This window comes from Puntigrus tetrazona, chromosome 23 (genome assembly GCF_018831695.1).
Source record: "Puntigrus tetrazona isolate hp1 chromosome 23, ASM1883169v1, whole genome shotgun sequence".
Classification (NCBI taxonomy): domain Eukaryota; kingdom Metazoa; phylum Chordata; class Actinopteri; order Cypriniformes; family Cyprinidae; genus Puntigrus; species Puntigrus tetrazona.
Window position 1 is genome coordinate 10,923,111 of NC_056721.1, and position 15,604 is coordinate 10,938,714.

General features: G+C 37.2%; 2 protein-coding genes across 4 annotated transcripts; one reads left to right on the forward strand and one right to left on the reverse strand.

Moving 5' to 3' along the window:
• Positions 1-15: 15 nt before the first annotated feature.
• dnajc5ab (DnaJ (Hsp40) homolog, subfamily C, member 5ab) lies at positions 16-11,797 on the reverse strand. 2 transcript variants are annotated; one of them, XM_043224409.1, is made up of 6 exons: positions 11,642-11,797; positions 4,315-4,469; positions 2,659-2,872; positions 2,139-2,310; positions 1,107-1,115; positions 16-852 (listed from the first exon to the last, which is right to left on the reverse strand). In XM_043224409.1, the coding sequence occupies exons 2-6, from the start codon at positions 4,419-4,421 to the stop codon at positions 749-751; spliced, it is 606 nt and encodes a 201-aa protein (XP_043080344.1). In that variant the 5' UTR covers positions 4,422-4,469; positions 11,642-11,797; the 3' UTR covers positions 16-748. The 2 variants fall into 2 exon arrangements, with proteins under 2 accessions (XP_043080344.1, XP_043080345.1); XM_043224410.1 differs by lacking the exon at positions 1,107-1,115 and having other exon boundaries at positions 11,642-11,795.
• A 55-nt stretch (positions 11,798-11,852) lies between these two features.
• Positions 11,853-15,463, forward strand: gid8b (GID complex subunit 8 homolog b (S. cerevisiae)). 2 transcript variants are annotated; one of them, XM_043224407.1, is made up of 6 exons: positions 11,853-11,982; positions 12,178-12,283; positions 12,688-12,816; positions 12,920-13,116; positions 13,452-13,649; positions 14,406-15,463. In XM_043224407.1, exons 3-6 carry the CDS (start codon positions 12,696-12,698, stop codon positions 14,577-14,579), a joined length of 690 nt encoding a protein of 229 aa, XP_043080342.1. In that variant the 5' UTR covers positions 11,853-11,982; positions 12,178-12,283; positions 12,688-12,695; the 3' UTR covers positions 14,580-15,463. The 2 variants fall into 2 exon arrangements, with proteins under 2 accessions (XP_043080342.1, XP_043080343.1); XM_043224408.1 differs by lacking the exon at positions 12,178-12,283 and having other exon boundaries at positions 11,960-11,982.
• The last annotated feature ends 141 nt before the right edge of the window (positions 15,464-15,604 follow it).

Here is a 15,604-nt window from a genome sequence, read left to right on the forward strand (position 1 = left end):
TCATTACGCCAGTCTTCAGTGTCACTTAATCCTTCAGAAATCGTTCTAATATGCTGACCCGCTATATTGATTTATTATCATCAGTGTTGAAAACAGTTGTGCTGCTTATATATGAACATAAAGCTCAAAAGAATGGCATCTAAAATAGACCTAAAATGATTTGTAACCTAAATCTCTACTGTCCCTTTTCAAATGAATGCATCCTTTCTGAAAAATCAATCAATAAATTTAGTGACTGTGAATGTTTGAATGGTAGCACAAGTGTGACAACCTCTAGAATGATTTTTTTTTTTTCCGAGTCAGCTAGTGTAATGCCAGGCAGCTTCATTATCCATTGCACTAAAGCATAAAAAATACTTCCTTGTGTACTGTTGTTGTAGAAACAAATTCATGCTTGAATTAAAATCTGTAAATTATTAAAAAACGTATTATATAGACAAACGCAGTCTGATAACCAGTGCATACCAGCAGCTGTTGGCAAGATGAAGCTTGGATCATAGCAGGAAGACTGTATGGACACTGTAAGAATGCCTGTGTGTGTGTGTGTAAGTATAACACAGCAGAAGGTTTGGGGATAATAGGTTAAAGGCAAATTAAAATAAACTTGCTTCTTTCCCTGTACAGTGGAGCGTTTCAGGTTTTCCAATGATACTGCAACTAACTAACTGCTCATCCTCTTTCCTCAGGATCACCCACTGCCCACTGTGACCTTGTCTGGCATGGTGGTCCCATGTGTGTGAGAGAGGGTTTAATAGCTGGCGTCCGTCCGGTAGCTGGTGTGGTGAGAGTCTGCGGTCAGCTGAGTGGTCTCTGTGGCAGAAGATGGCTGCATCACGATGGGGCTGCTGCCATCTGTGGAAACAGACACCAGCGTCAGGCTGCTTTATAATCAGAGCCGCTAGCGACTCAAACTGAACCCTGTTACTAAGCATTACAGGCATGATTGTGAGTGCCAGGAAGCCACTTGAAATACCAAACAGACCTTTTATTGGCTAAATAAACAAGCTGAAGGCATTTTAACTGTGACTCTAGAAGAAAATACTGGGCAGGATTTCAATGCATTACTGACTGGGATTCGATTGAAACCAATGATATTATTGACCCACCTGCACGGCCTTAGTTATGTCAGCAGAAAAGAAAAGTTTTCAGAAGCAGATAAAATGAAAGATTGTGAAACAATCATTATCGCTTTACAACAACATGCACTGAACTGGGCTATGGACATGCATCAAAGGCTCGATGAAACAGTTTGCTTAACAGTTTGAAGTATTTCCTATTTAGAAATCCAGAAGCTGGTAAGTAGGATATACTGAAGGGCTTAAAATAAAGATGCGACTGATGTTAAAATGAATAATAATACAATAATTTAAAAAATAGATAAAAAAAAAAAAACAAAAAAAAAAAAAACCCCAAACTGATGATTACCAAAATTATTACATTTAACAGTGGTATTGTACTAAAAGAAAATGTGCAACGGTTTTTAATTATTATAATTTTGAAAATGCATTAAAATAAATGTGGATTTAGGTTACATATTTAGCATTTCCTGCAGAACTGCAATCCTTGTTACGTTTAGTTATTTATCTTACTAACCGCTGAAATAATAAATAGTAAAAAATTAAATTAAATTAAATATAAAACATTAAAAAGGGACAGTTCACTTCTGTCATTATTCACTCAATGTCAAGTTGTTCTAATACTGTCTGATTTTCTTTCTTCCGCTGAACATAAAACTAATAATTTGAAACATTTGGGTAACCAAACAGGTGCTGGTGTCCACCGACTCCCATAAAATGTAAAGTAAAAAATACCATAGAAGTCACTGGGGAAAAAAACAGTTTGGACACCAACATTCATCAAAAACATACAGAAAGCCATACAGGTTTGGAACAACCTAAGAGTGAGTAAATGATTTTAAATTTTGGGTGAACTATACCTTTAAGTCACGAAACCGTAATTTGTTACTTGCTACTGGTTGTCAGTGGCAGGTGCTGTGCATTTAACTGGACTAGCTTAAAAATGGCTTTCAAAAGCTAAAAGACATGGACTAATAGAGACAAAACCTTCATTTTGATTTCATGTCAACACGCATCATGTTTATTTGACTATTGTAATGAATGGGTGTTTGTTTGTCTCACCTCTCTCATCAGACTGCATCTGAGCTTCCAGGTCTTCAGGAGACACATAGAACTCCGGCTCATCTGACCGAGGAGGATGAGGTTTACATTTCCCACAGCAGCAGTTACAACAGCAGCATAGACAACAGCAGAAATAACAGCCTGTGGCCACACCGCAGAATATAAACAGTGCCTGTCCAGAGCGAGGAGAAAAAAAAAAAAAAAAAAAAAGAGGAATTCCTAAATAACAGCATGTACACAAATTTACTAGATATGTGCACCAACATCCAAATGTTTGGGGTCAGAAGCTTCATATGCTCACCAAGGTTTTGTCTATTAGTTTGTGTCATTTTTAAGTGTTAATAAAATTAATACATTTATTCCTCCTACATTATAGCTGATTTTTCAGCATCGTTACTCCAGTCTTCGGTACAGTATGCTGAAATTAGTTCTGTAGTTTAATATTTAGCTAAAACTGCTGACTCCATACTTTTGAACAGCAGAACTGAGAATATATATACTTTGTGTGTGTGTGACTAACCTTGGCCCACCAGCTGGACAATACAAAGTATGTGTTAACATTCTCCTCTCCGAACTGTTCTGCCACGTAGAGGCCCAGAGATCCGTATTTGTCATAGATGTTACGTTTGGTGGGGTCTGACAGAATGGCGTGAGCATTGTTGATTTCTTTAAATTTGTCGGCCGCTTCTGGGTTGTCAGGATTCTTGTCAGGGTGGAACTTCAGAGCTAGTTTTCTGCAAATCAGATGAGCAGAAATTGAACTTCCTAAAAATTAATGCAATAATGACCTTTGCCTGGCATCCAATCATTACCAATCTGCTTTTATGTGCGTTATCGTTAAACTATGACTTTGTTCAAGTTAAAAATTGACCCCTTTCACAGACTGTTTATACATTTCCAGTTATTAAAGGGTTAGTTCACACAAAACTGAAAATTCTGTCAGTAATTACTCAGCCTCATGTCGTTCCAAACCGTAAGACCTCCATTTATCTTTGCAACACAAATTATGATAGTTTTAATAAAATCTGAGAAACTACCACAATTAAGACCCAAAAATTTAACCAGGACATTGTTAAAACAGTCCATGTCTTATCAGCATTTCAACTGTAAATCTATGCAGCTACTGACGTATGCAGCATTCTGACGTAATTCTTTTTTTTTTTTTTTTTTTTTGCACACAAAAACATTTTCACAGCTTCATAAAATTATGGTTGATCCACTGATGTCACATGGACCAATTTGACAATGCCCTTACTACCTTTTTTGGGCCTTGAACACGGTAGGTCCCTAGCTGTCTATGCAGGGTCAGAAAGCTCTTGGCATAAAAATGAATGAAGACATTACAGGTTTGGAACGACATAAGGGTGAGTAATTAATGACAGAAAGCTCATTTTGGATAAACCCTCCATTTAATATTGTAAATCAATTATTAAAATATATATATATATATATATATATATATATATATATATATATATATAACAACTCCACAATATACTAACTATATTGCCAACTATTATTTAAAAATAGCATGTAAAATAAGTATTATTTCCTGATAAATGCTGGCAAGCATAATAGGTCATCTGAGTATTCATTCAGTAGCAAGTTGTAAAGGAGAGTAAAGGCTAAGGATGCACTGGGCAACTTTTTGAGCAATTTTGCTTATTCACTTTTCCATTGAGAATGGCTAACATATTTCTATTTGGATATTTTAGAGTCATGGGCCCTGTGTCTCATCTAGTTGCCCATTGAAGGCAACATTTCCCAAAGTTGCCCGTCATTACACAAAAAGTTGCCCAGTTGTATTATCAGTGATAAAAAAAAGTTCTGTCGCCCTCTAGTGGATTAAATTAGAAAAACAAATGGATTGTTCACCTAAAAATGTCATTTACTCACTCTCTCTTTCCAAACAGTTATGACTTACTTTCTGCCGTGGCAAAACTCACAGGGTTGGAACAAACATGAGGGTGAGTAAATCATGACAGAATGGGTGAACTATCCCTTTAAAAAATAAAAAATGTATCCCTTGAAATTATTGCATAATTGTTTATGGGTACAATTACAATAAATAATAATATAGCAGAACCCCATACACAGAAAATATTCAGTGCATTTTATCCGCTATTTTAATGGCAATGTTGGAACATTCTTTCTATGTCAATTAAGAGCATCTTACCTGTAGGATTTCTTTATTTCTTCTGGTGCTGTGTTTTTATCAACTCCCAGGACCACATACAGTGATTCTCCTGCTGTGGAGAGTGAACGCTGTCTCTGCTGCTCCATTACTCACACACACACACACTCCCCTCACTCCACAACCACCTCCTCGTTCTGAAAGTAGAAGCAGAGGAACGCCTTATGTTCTAGATTCTCTCTATACACTCCTTTTAGTCCTTTACACAGCAGCATAGCATAAAAAAGAAAGCGATATGGTAATAAAATTTGTAATTATTTTATTATCATCATACACTATTTCTGTGAACCTAAAATCCATTATCTATGACCTATAGTGCAGCCAAACACGAGCATTATTACATCAGTGAGAGCCATGGGCTCATAATTTCCACAAATGTCCCTGTTCTGAGTCAGTGCATTAATCCACACAGCTGAAAGAAGTCATGTGACTCCAGCATTCAGAGAAGAGTTAGAGATGCTGGCACTCGTCTGGGTGTGGTATTCTTGGCCACGTCTAACCCTTGCCCTAATCATATTTTGCTAATATAGTATGTCAAAGGTGCTAGGTTTTATACCTCCCATACTCTAGAAGAGTAAACACAGAACAGGGAATAAACTCGAAGCATGTTTTTGAGTGGATCCGTATATAATTGTAAATGTATAAATTTGAATGTTATTGAATGCGTCGCACAATCTATTAATTTATAACAGCTTTCTCCATCACAAGTGTTATTCAATACAAATATAAAATAACAATAATTTAGATTTCTGTTGTGATTATTAAATAAATGCATTAAAATTAAAACTTAATTTCTTACAACACTATTGTAAAGTCCTTTTACATGAAGTCCTTTTGTTTTGTCATAAAACAAATTCATATCAGGTTTTTTGTATCCATTGCAAGCATTTTGATAGGAAAAATTTACAAATATGAAAAAAAAACGCATATGAAAATTTTGGTGTGAAACTACCTTAATATTCATATCATGAACTGATTCAAGCTGGAAAACAAACAATATTGAGCTTTTCAAAACTGCAAACTTAAATCTGATTGATCTGCATTTTTATTGTGTATAAGGAAAATTAAGTCTACATAACAGTTTGAGAAAGCTCAGTTTATGCAGATGGATACAAGACTGGCTCGGTCAGAGATATATAACTTGTCAGGTATGTGTATGAGTGAAAACACGTGGAAAGAGAAAGTGAGATACACAGGAAAACACATCTATCACACAGAGAGGATCAGAAGTTACATCCTCCAGTATGATTTAAAGACAATTAACCCATTAACCCAGAGTAATTCAGGTTAAGATAACTCCAAACAAAATGGCTGGCCTTTTGAGGAGACGTTTCATACCAATAATTGTTTAATAAAATACACATGATGACTCTTTAAATGAGTGAAAAATCCTCCTCGTGCGAGGAGCTTGCTGTGAAGTGGTGTGAGACAGTTTCGCCTTCTTCCCGGGCTAATCGTGCAGCTTGTCAGCGAGCATTAGCAGATTAGTATTAGCGGAGCATCTGAATAAGTGAAGGGTTATTTCTGTCCCTTCTCAAACCCTGCGCACTTCTTCAACTGGGACACTGTGTGTGGTAGAGTGTGTTTGAGGGAGGTTTTTGTGTTGGGCTTCTAAATGAATGTCACTGATGTTACCTCAAAGCAGTCTTTGATGATTTGTGTCCAAACTAATTCAACTTCTGCTCAGATGTTACTGACAACAGCTACTGCCGAGCAAACAAGCAAAAACAAATAAATTAAATTATATATAAAAAAAGAACCTGAAAAAGTACCAGAATCTAGGGAACATAACATTTTAATACTCTGATTTGGTGTCCAATAAACAATATTGTTATCAATCTTGAAAACAGTTCTGCTTAGCGTTTTTCCTGGTAATGAAATAAATTTTTGATCAATTTAACGCATCCTCACTGAATAAAACTATTATTTTCCTTAACAAATAAATACAACATTTGCGTACTTCAGCACACTAGCAACCACATCACAAAAACTACCCGAAACACAGCCCGGCAACCTCCCACAACACCTTTTCTACACAAAAAACAGCACCTACATTTCCTGCAGAAAACAAACAATTTATGCGAAAGTCTGTTTCTACAATTTGCATTGAATTTATATTTTTCCTACAAGGTTTTGTATTTAAATAACGTGTCAGATCTATAAGTGTGTATCCAGGCTGCCGGCAGACGGGCTTCCTGCTTCAGCGGTTGATTAAATGTGATTACTAATAGAGTTTTCATCAGGAGCAGGGCTCTGCAATGCAGCCTTTCACCAAAACACCACATCCATCTCTCTCCCTCCCCCTCTCTGCACCACCATATGGTCCGGCTAATTCTTTAGTGGCCATCTCAGTCTGTGGACTAGAGACGGCTGCCAAAGTCTCCACAGCTTAATGAACATCGCTATCCGTGTCTTTCAATAGGTTTATCCATCATATCAAGTTCTCTGTCTGGTCCCTGTGTTTGTGTTCTGACATCCTCCTACGCCACTCCTGCATCCTCCTTTCTCTGTGTGTCCGAGCAGGTGAAGTGATGAAAGGTGGCTTGTATTATGTGCTGCTGGTTTTAAAAGGTCTGTTTGTACAGGGATGGGAGAGCAGGAGCGAGTGGAGCATGTTTGATGAACAAACATGAACAAACACACACACACACACACATGCATGCATACATTAATAGTGTCGATGCAGTCATTATGGTCAGCCATAACTTAAAGCTATAATTAAAACTTTTTTTTCTTAAATCCTTATTAAAAATAAATAAATTAAAAATTAACAAATATAAAGAGATTTTGGGTTTTTTTTTTGGTTCCAGTTGGTTGTCAACCTCATGTCATTTCAAACCTTTATGAGTTTTTTTGTTGTTGTTGTTGTTGTTGAACACACAAAAAAAGACATTTTGAAAAACGAGGGTAACCAAACAATTGATGGTAGCCACTGACTTTTATCCATACTAGTCAAAGGCTAGCAGCAAATGCTTGGTTTTCAGCATTCTTCAAAGTATCTTCTTTTGTGTTTAAAAGAAGAAGAAAAAAAAAATCATACAGGTTTGGAACAGCTTGAGAAAATGTCAGAATTAGAATTTTTGGTCAACTAGATTTTAATAAAAATGACTAAATAAAACAAACACAATAAACCTAAAAAAATTTTAACTTAAAATATACAACTGAACGGATCTGAAGCGTTTATCAAAACAACATAAGGAGCAAACAGGTGGTGCCTAAAAGCCAGAAGGATGGGAACAAAAGACCTCAAAGAACAAGAACACAGACCAATCAAATGAGGAGTACATGTGATTAACAAACAGCTGAAAGGTTTTGTGTTGATAAAACATTTCTGGCCATTTTTCTAATATCAGATATATATATATATATATATATATATATATATATATATATATATATATATATAAAAACTAAGATTTACAAGAATGCATGGTAACTCTCCAGTCCAGGATCCCACAAGTCTGCTTATCATCAGTCTACATTCAAATACAGGACTATACAAAACAATCATTTTCTACTTCATTATATCATCACTTGTGGCCAATTAGTGCAAGTGGTATGAATAACCTGTCTGAACCAAACAATAGGAAATGTGTTAACAAGACAGTCGTAGTGTCTGGAAAATAAGGTTTTAGTTTGTCACATCATGTGATTTTAGTACCCGAACCTGGGAAGACTGAGAGGTGTGCTGGGAAACATCAGGGAGACCTCAATAGCCCTGAGACATGCAGTCACCAAAACAAAGGAATGATCGTGAAGATCTGAAGATTAATTCTTGTTATTTCAGTCAAAATCTTCTGACAAAAACAGCATGTGTTTAATAAATCTGAAGGAGAAGATACTGGTGAAAAAAGATACATCATGAACACTAATAAAACAAACAAACAAACAAAAAAAAAACCTCTCTCTCTCACACACACACACACACACACACACACACACACACACACACACACACACACACAGAAGTGTCAATCTGGCAACCGAGTGCACAAGGTGTATGGATCTTTTTTCATAGTTTATGGGGGTTTTGTCCTCTTTTGGAGGAAGACCGCTTTTTTTTTGTGTGGAAAAAAAATAATAATATTTTTTAATGTGCTTTTTATTTTTTCCAAGAAGCACAGCAGCTTTTGCATGGGTTTACACTGTGTTTGTGTTTTATCAGTTGATGAAATGCTAATAATAACAAAAAAAATTAAAATATAAACTTTACAGAAGTAACAATTAAAAAAAAAAAAAACTTACTACAAAGCATTATATGTTTCATTGGTTAACCTGCATGTTATGTGACCCACAAATGACATGAGATTACAAACATGCACAACCACAAACTAATAACTTAAAATCTGACTAAAGAGGAAACCTGTTTTGAGAAAAGGTGACTATGTTCCCTCCTGTGACAGCATGCAGCGACCTACATTAAATACGTGTGTTACGTGAGGTGTGAATTTTCAGGTCACGTCTCTGTCAGTCTGCTTGCTTCTTTGAACATTTCTCCAATTTCTGTTGCAGAAAGAGGTTTGTAGCGCGTAAGAGGATTCATCATTTATCAGGTGAACAGGCATCCTTATTATAAACTCTCTTCGGCGTGACGTAATCTATAACAGTCACTTTCAACAGCTCTTTAATCTCACTGTGTGATCACCACACCATCTGTATTCCTGTAATATCACTTTAATATAATCTTTACCAAAACGGAATCAACTGAGACGCATTCAGAATGGTTCATGGGTCACATCCTACCATAAAAACAAGCCATTTGCGAGGGATAAAACAATCTCTTGAGCGTGTAGTAAGAATTTCTAACATTTTCTAGCCAATAGAATGTTACTTTAATTATGATCATTTAAACAGCAGTTACATAAAGGAATCAATCCAATGTGACCGAGTGGTTGTTTTTGGTCTATTAAACTACTGAAGTCTCATTTTGTCAGTTAAACACGTGGAGCTGTCAATGCGTCTGTGTTAAATATAGTGTGTCACACTGCACTGACCCATATATCAGGCTGAGGGAGAAATGTATGAGCTTGTTACGAGGAGGTTTCCCCAACCAAGATCTTCCCAGGTCAACCAATACAGGGCCATCTCTCTCAGAATATCATAAAGTCACGGATATACATTTTCACTAATATTTGACTAGCATCTACGATTTAAAAAAAATTGAGCAAACCTAAAATTTTAAGGCAACCAGTTGAGAAAACTCAAAAATCTGCTAAAGCTGGTTGCCTTAAAACATTGTTTTTTACCAAAATGCTCCTTGCGAGGCCCAAACAAAGCAACAAAAATATGTTGACTACAAGTCTGGACCATCATGAGAGAAAGGTAAGCTGCAAAATACAGGCGAAATGCCCTACTGTGTTTAATTTTTGCAACTACTCCACACATTCGGGACGGGTTAGTGACTGAAGCAGACTGACTAGTAGATGAGTAACATGGCACAGTGTTTAAAGATTTTTAAAATTAATGGTCCAAAAAGATAGTGACTATTCAAAAAATAATATATTAAAATATACACTACAGATTAAGATTGTACTACAACTACAGTTCAAAAGGTCAGAAAGTTTAAATGATTTTAGAAAATAATACTTTTATTCAGCACGGATGCACAAAAGCGACAGTGCAAAGATATCCATTATGTTACAAAATATTTCTGTTTCAAGTGAATGATGTTCTTTTGAACTTTTTTTTTGATCAAAGCATTCTATAAAATGAGCAGCACATTTTTATAATAAATATGCAGCAAATCAGCATTTTAGAATAACTTCTGGCTGAATATTGGGGTGATGGTGCTGAAAATATAACAACATAACAAAGAAGTTGCACTTTAAAGTACCTTGTAAGTGACAAATACAACTAGTGAGCATGACAGACTTCTGACTAAACCAAAACCCTACCGAATCCCGGCACGGCGGCGAAGGAAAACAACTTCTGAAGAAAGTGAAGTTAATTAGCTAATGGAGTGCAAAGGTGCTTTCAGCAGGTCTTCTGAATGAGATCGGACACTCGTGAGTTATGCAGCAATTTAGAAACAAACGTAGGACAAAGTAGGTAGCCAACGCACGCTGGTATTCAGAACATTTCTGAATGTGGGAGCACAAAGATAAAATATCTGGACTGATGGCAGCAGAAACTCAAACAACTAGAGCTAGAAAAATAATTCAGTTACCTTTCAGTGAAAATGTCGAAGTGCTGCTTCACCAAAAAACAAAGTCTTTCAACATTTACTCACACTCATGCCCCAAACCCTCATGACTTCCTTCTGTGGCAATACAAAAGAACGTTTTTTGTTTTTTTTTGACTGCCGCCGATGAAACAAAACTCAACTGGCAACTCGTCTCGGATGTACGAGTAACCGATGACACGATTTTAATTCTCAGGTGAACTATCCCTTTATGGCACAACTTGTACGTCGCGCAAGTCACCGCTTTATCAAATCTACGATCAAGAATAATTATCGGTAGGGGCTGAGGTGCACTGAGCTCAGCACTCGGAGGAAGAGAAAGTACAAAGTAATGAGTTGGTTAAGGGTTATGAGTCACAATGCAGAACTCATGTGACCACACACACAAGACACTACATATATATATAGAATACAATTATAGAAGTCAATCAAAACCATATAGTTTAATAGCAGGCTATTGCTGTGAGAACTTAGTCGATTTCCCTGTTAATCCTACTAGAATGGGTCTATATTGGTAAATAATTACAACTCAAAGACTTGATCGCAATACAGAGTCAAGGGCCTGTCTCCTCTCTGTCAAGACGCATCCAGTGGCAACCCTCAGCCTCTCGAGGATGAGAAAGCAAGCCGGTGTTTGAGACCGAGCAGGAAGACGCATCTAACGAGTAACCGCTGATGGAGGCCGAGCGGTCCCGTGTTGACTGACGGGCTGGAGATTTAGAGCCTTTAATCTCCCTGTCCTGCGCTCAGCATCCATATTGGTTTGCTTGTTATAGGAATCGTTCACCCAAATGTACAGATAGCATCATTATTTACTTCCTTCCAGTCCGTAATGCTTCCGAAACACAAAAGGAAATGCAAGATGACAGCCGCGGCTCGCTTTAACGGTAAAATGAACGCTTACTGAATCTGTCAGCCTTTCATTTTGCGTTACAGGGATAAAGTCCGATTTCTATTTTATTTTATTTAGTTCGCTAATGGTTAACTATCCCTAACGCATTACGCTTTCTCGCTCAGAAGGTTACTACAACAGCAACGTTACTAATCCATGAGCAAGGGCAGCATGCATGTGCAGGGATTGAGGCGCACAGATAGGATTTTCCTCCGGCTGCGTTTCTCATTTCTTACCGTCAAGGAAGACGCGTAGGCAGAAGCGCGCTTACTCGGGTGCCCGTAAATTAATTCCCACAGCTATAAACGGCCTTCGAGCAGGAGCGAATCAGCCTGCGGTACCGGGATACGGCGTCCTCCTGGTCTTGTGATCCCGAGCGGCGTCTCCGCTCAACGAGTCGTGCGCTGACGTCACACTCCAAGGGGAAATGGGCGGGAACGAAAAGGGAAGTCGTTTGTGTGACGACATGACCGGATCAAACCGACGCGTCCCCGAGCGTTAATCTACTGAAAGGATGCCGCGTTTTCAGTCTCAGAGTTATTTAGCGCAATTCGTGGTTTGGTGAGATAATGTCAAGGTAGGTGCTGGCTTGATAAAACATTCAGAAATAAACAAGTAAAAAAAAAGGAAATAAATAAAACGTAATACTTTAGTTTAGTAATATAAAAATACTTAAATGTATTATTATTATTATTATAATAATAATAATAATAATAATAATAATAATAATAATAATAATAATAATAAATGTAAGATGTCCTCTAACTCGCAGCCAATCCAAACGAGGCAACGCTGAAATCTCGTTTTCCTTAAAAAACGCGAGAGCTCAGTACGGCCTTTCTCCCCGAGCTGCTGGCGAGGAGAGTGTACACAATCAGGTAAAATTCATAATTTCTTTGCATAATCGCACGTTTGTTTTAGGTGTCGAAAACGAATGGTAACGTGTAAAAGCTTGGAGACTACTCATGCTTATCAGCGGCTGTATGTGTTTGTTGTTACGGACGTTTTTTAAATCTGATGTGATCTCCTCTCCAGCGGTACAGGCTTCAATGTTATGATACAGGCCTTTATAATCAGGGCTTCCGGTCATCACAAGCGAAACGTATTCTTGCTTGATTTCTATAACCTTTATCATTTAGATATCCTCGCTGTGTGCAACTTGCTGTATTAGTACTCTAGTCGTTCGTTTACTAAAAATCTTTAAAAAGTAAACATAATACTATATTTTTATACACATGTGTGTGCGTATTTGTTATATAATATGTATATTTTGCCAATGTAGAACAGTTCATGATGAGTTATGCTGAAAAGCCAGAGGACATAACACGAGAGGAGTGGATGGAAAAGCTAAATAATGTTCATATTCAGCGGGCAGACATGAATCGGCTCATTATGAATTATCTGGTGACCGGTAGGTGATCAACTGACCACTTTTAATTTTTCACCTTCCGTTGCAGCTGTAATACAACTCTTTTAGAAGATCTGTGTCATAAATTATGTTTCTATTTCCACAGAGGGGTTTAAAGAGGCAGCTGAGAAGTTCAGGATGGAATCGGGCATTGAACCAAGTGTTGATCTGGACTCTCTGGATGAAAGGATAAAAATTAGGGAGATGGTTCTGAAGGGACAAATTCAAGAGGCCATTGCACTGATCAACAGTCTGCATCCTGAGCTGCTGGACACTAACCGATATCTGTACTTTCATCTTCAGGTATAGCCGGTTGATGACATTTGGCTTATTATATATCCTCGTATGTTTGTTGTAATTGTTTTTCAAATGATTAAATCCTAAAAAAAAACTAAAACATTTTATCTAATGTAGCAACATTAAATGTGGCTTAAGAATCAAATACTACTTTGTGTCTGCGCTTTGTAGGCTACTTGGATTTTATTTTGTAAACCGGTTGTCAACTTTAGTATTAAATGTTAATATAACTATATTTAAAGTGTCACTTTTTCACATTGGCACAAACTGTCAAGTGTGTGATGGCAGATCGCAAGAGAATGATTTCATATTTACAAGTTTATCTGCTTTCCTCCTTTTAGCAACAACACCTGATAGAGTTGATTCGCCTGCGGGAAACTGAGGCTGCCTTGGAGTTTGCGCAGACACAGCTGGCTGAACAGGGAGAGGAAAGTCGAGAGTGTCTGACAGAGATGGAGCGCACCCTCGCACTGCTGGCCTTTGATAACCCAGAAGAGTCACCCTTCGGTGACCTGCTTAACATGATGCAGAGACAAAAGGTAATGTTGGTTGTTCTATCTTACCTTTTATAAACGGTGCAATTTATATATTATATACAATTTAGATATTATTAAGCAGGGTAGAACATTACCATCTGCCACCAGCCAGTAAGTAATTTTTACATATTGGCACTGTCCTGCAGGATGTCAAAATTCCCTTTCTAGGCCAGTACAGTGGGATGGCAGAGAACTATTTGGTTTATTTAAAGAGGCCATGTTTGTGCAAAGATATTTTACATGTTTGAGTCGGTTTGGGGTCTGTAATTATTTTTGTCCTTTTATATCCACCAAGGCTATATTTGGTTGATCAATAATGTAGTAAAACAGTAATACTGTAAAATGGTTTTCGAATTTAAGTTTCACAGCCTAATGCTTTTATGAAAATCGTGATGCGTTATTTTAATACAGTACAATGATGCAATTCTTTGATTTAATAATGGAACAAATAAATATTCAATATAAGTGTTGATTTTTAAAAAAAAAAAACAAAAAACATCACAGACCCCAAACATCTGAACAGTGGTGTACTTTGGCCACTAAGCAAAAAAAATCAATATTAAGTCAATGTGAAATTGATTCCTTATACTTGATGTACATTCCAAGTGTTACTGTGAATTGATTAATCTGTGCAATAAAAAGTTATATATATATATGCATACACACACACATACACTTTGAGAGTACTCAAAATGTAATAACTTGCCTTTCTGAAAGGTTTTTCTGTGGTAACTGACAGCATGTGGTCTTCTGTAACAGGTGTGGAGCGAGGTAAACCAGGCTGTGCTGGACTATGAAAACAGGGAGTCGACACCCAAACTTGCCAAACTCCTCAAACTGCTGCTGTGGGCTCAGAACGAGCTGGACCAGAAGAAAGTCAAGTACCCCAAAATGACAGATCTTAGCAAAGGCACCATCGAGGACCCCAAGTGAAAACGAACCGGCATCTCTAAGCTTGCATTCTGCGGGGGAACAAAATGGACGCTTTCCCTTTCCTTAACTATTTATACTCAGTGACTGACACTCAAACATCCTTTTATCAACCTTTTTGTTCGTTTACTTGTTGCTTATCAGAGACTTTGCATTAAATTGGCTGTGGAATTGAGATTAAGATTTAAGGGTGACTCCTAGCCAAAATGGAAACACTTTTTATCGCAGACGGATTTCTGTGATTTTTGTTACCACAATGTTTGACTTGCTGAGCTGAATTGATTGCATTTTAGCCGTTTTGTTTTTGCAGAGGATTATCTATTTTGTCAGTGAACGTTCAGAAAGTCTACGAATCTAGTTAAAGACTGAACCACACCATTTAGATTTAACTTTAACTATTTGACCGTGTCCACTGATGTGAGGTACCTACGGCGCAGCGGTGGTGTCATCGAGGACAGTGGATTGATTGTACCAATGCGGAGAACGAGTTCTGTGTGCTTTCACCATTTTTATTTGCAGTGCACAGGTATACATTTTGTATGCGTGTTAAAGGGCCCTGTCAAAAAAACAATCTGCCCTTTTTCGAGTACTAATGTTATTGCATTATAATGTTATAAAGTCATGTGACATTGTTTTCTACTGTACATTGTCATAGTATTCCTGCTTACATTGACATTCAATTGTGATTTATAGATATTGCAGAGATCAAATTGTAAGCTTCTGAAGTCAGACGCTTTACATAGGTATTAAATATTATTTCTTTTTTTAAATCCCCAAACTCTTTGATTTTGGATATTGCTGCTGTTGTTGAATGCTATGGCCAAATTCTTGCTGTGATGCTCAATTAAATGTTGCAGACGGTGTTTTTAGTTAAAATGGTAAATGAATACCTTGCCTCGGCTGTCTTATGACTTATGATAAACCAGAAATAAGAACACATTATGGCAGCTTAGACTTGATACCCTGTAAAACCTGATTTCTTTGACAATGCAATCTTGTCCAGGTGCTGTTATTAACCTAGACGTGAC

What these genes read in the sequence shown, in the direction of transcription:
- gid8b (XM_043224407.1), top strand. Translation starts at nt 12,696, where the DNA reads ATGATGAGTTATGCTGAAAAGCCAGAGGACATAACACGAGAGGAGTGG. An exon ending in TATGAATTATCTGGTGACCG is followed by an intron (nt 12,817 to 12,919) that starts GTAGGTGATCAA and finishes CTATTTCCACAG; the next exon opens with AGGGGTTTAAAGAGGCAGCT. An exon ending in ATCTGTACTTTCATCTTCAG is followed by an intron (nt 13,117 to 13,451) that starts GTATAGCCGGTT and finishes TCCTCCTTTTAG; the next exon opens with CAACAACACCTGATAGAGTT.
- dnajc5ab (XM_043224409.1), bottom strand. Translation starts at nt 4,421, where the DNA reads ATGGAGCAGCAGAGACAGCGTTCACTCTCCACAGCAGGAGAATCACTG. An exon ending in GAAATAAAGAAATCCTACAG is followed by an intron (nt 2,873 to 4,314) that starts GTAAGATGCTCT and finishes TCTGATTTGCAG; the next exon opens with AAAACTAGCTCTGAAGTTCC. An exon ending in TGTCCAGCTGGTGGGCCAAG is followed by an intron (nt 2,311 to 2,658) that starts GTTAGTCACACA and finishes CGCTCTGGACAG; the next exon opens with GCACTGTTTATATTCTGCGG.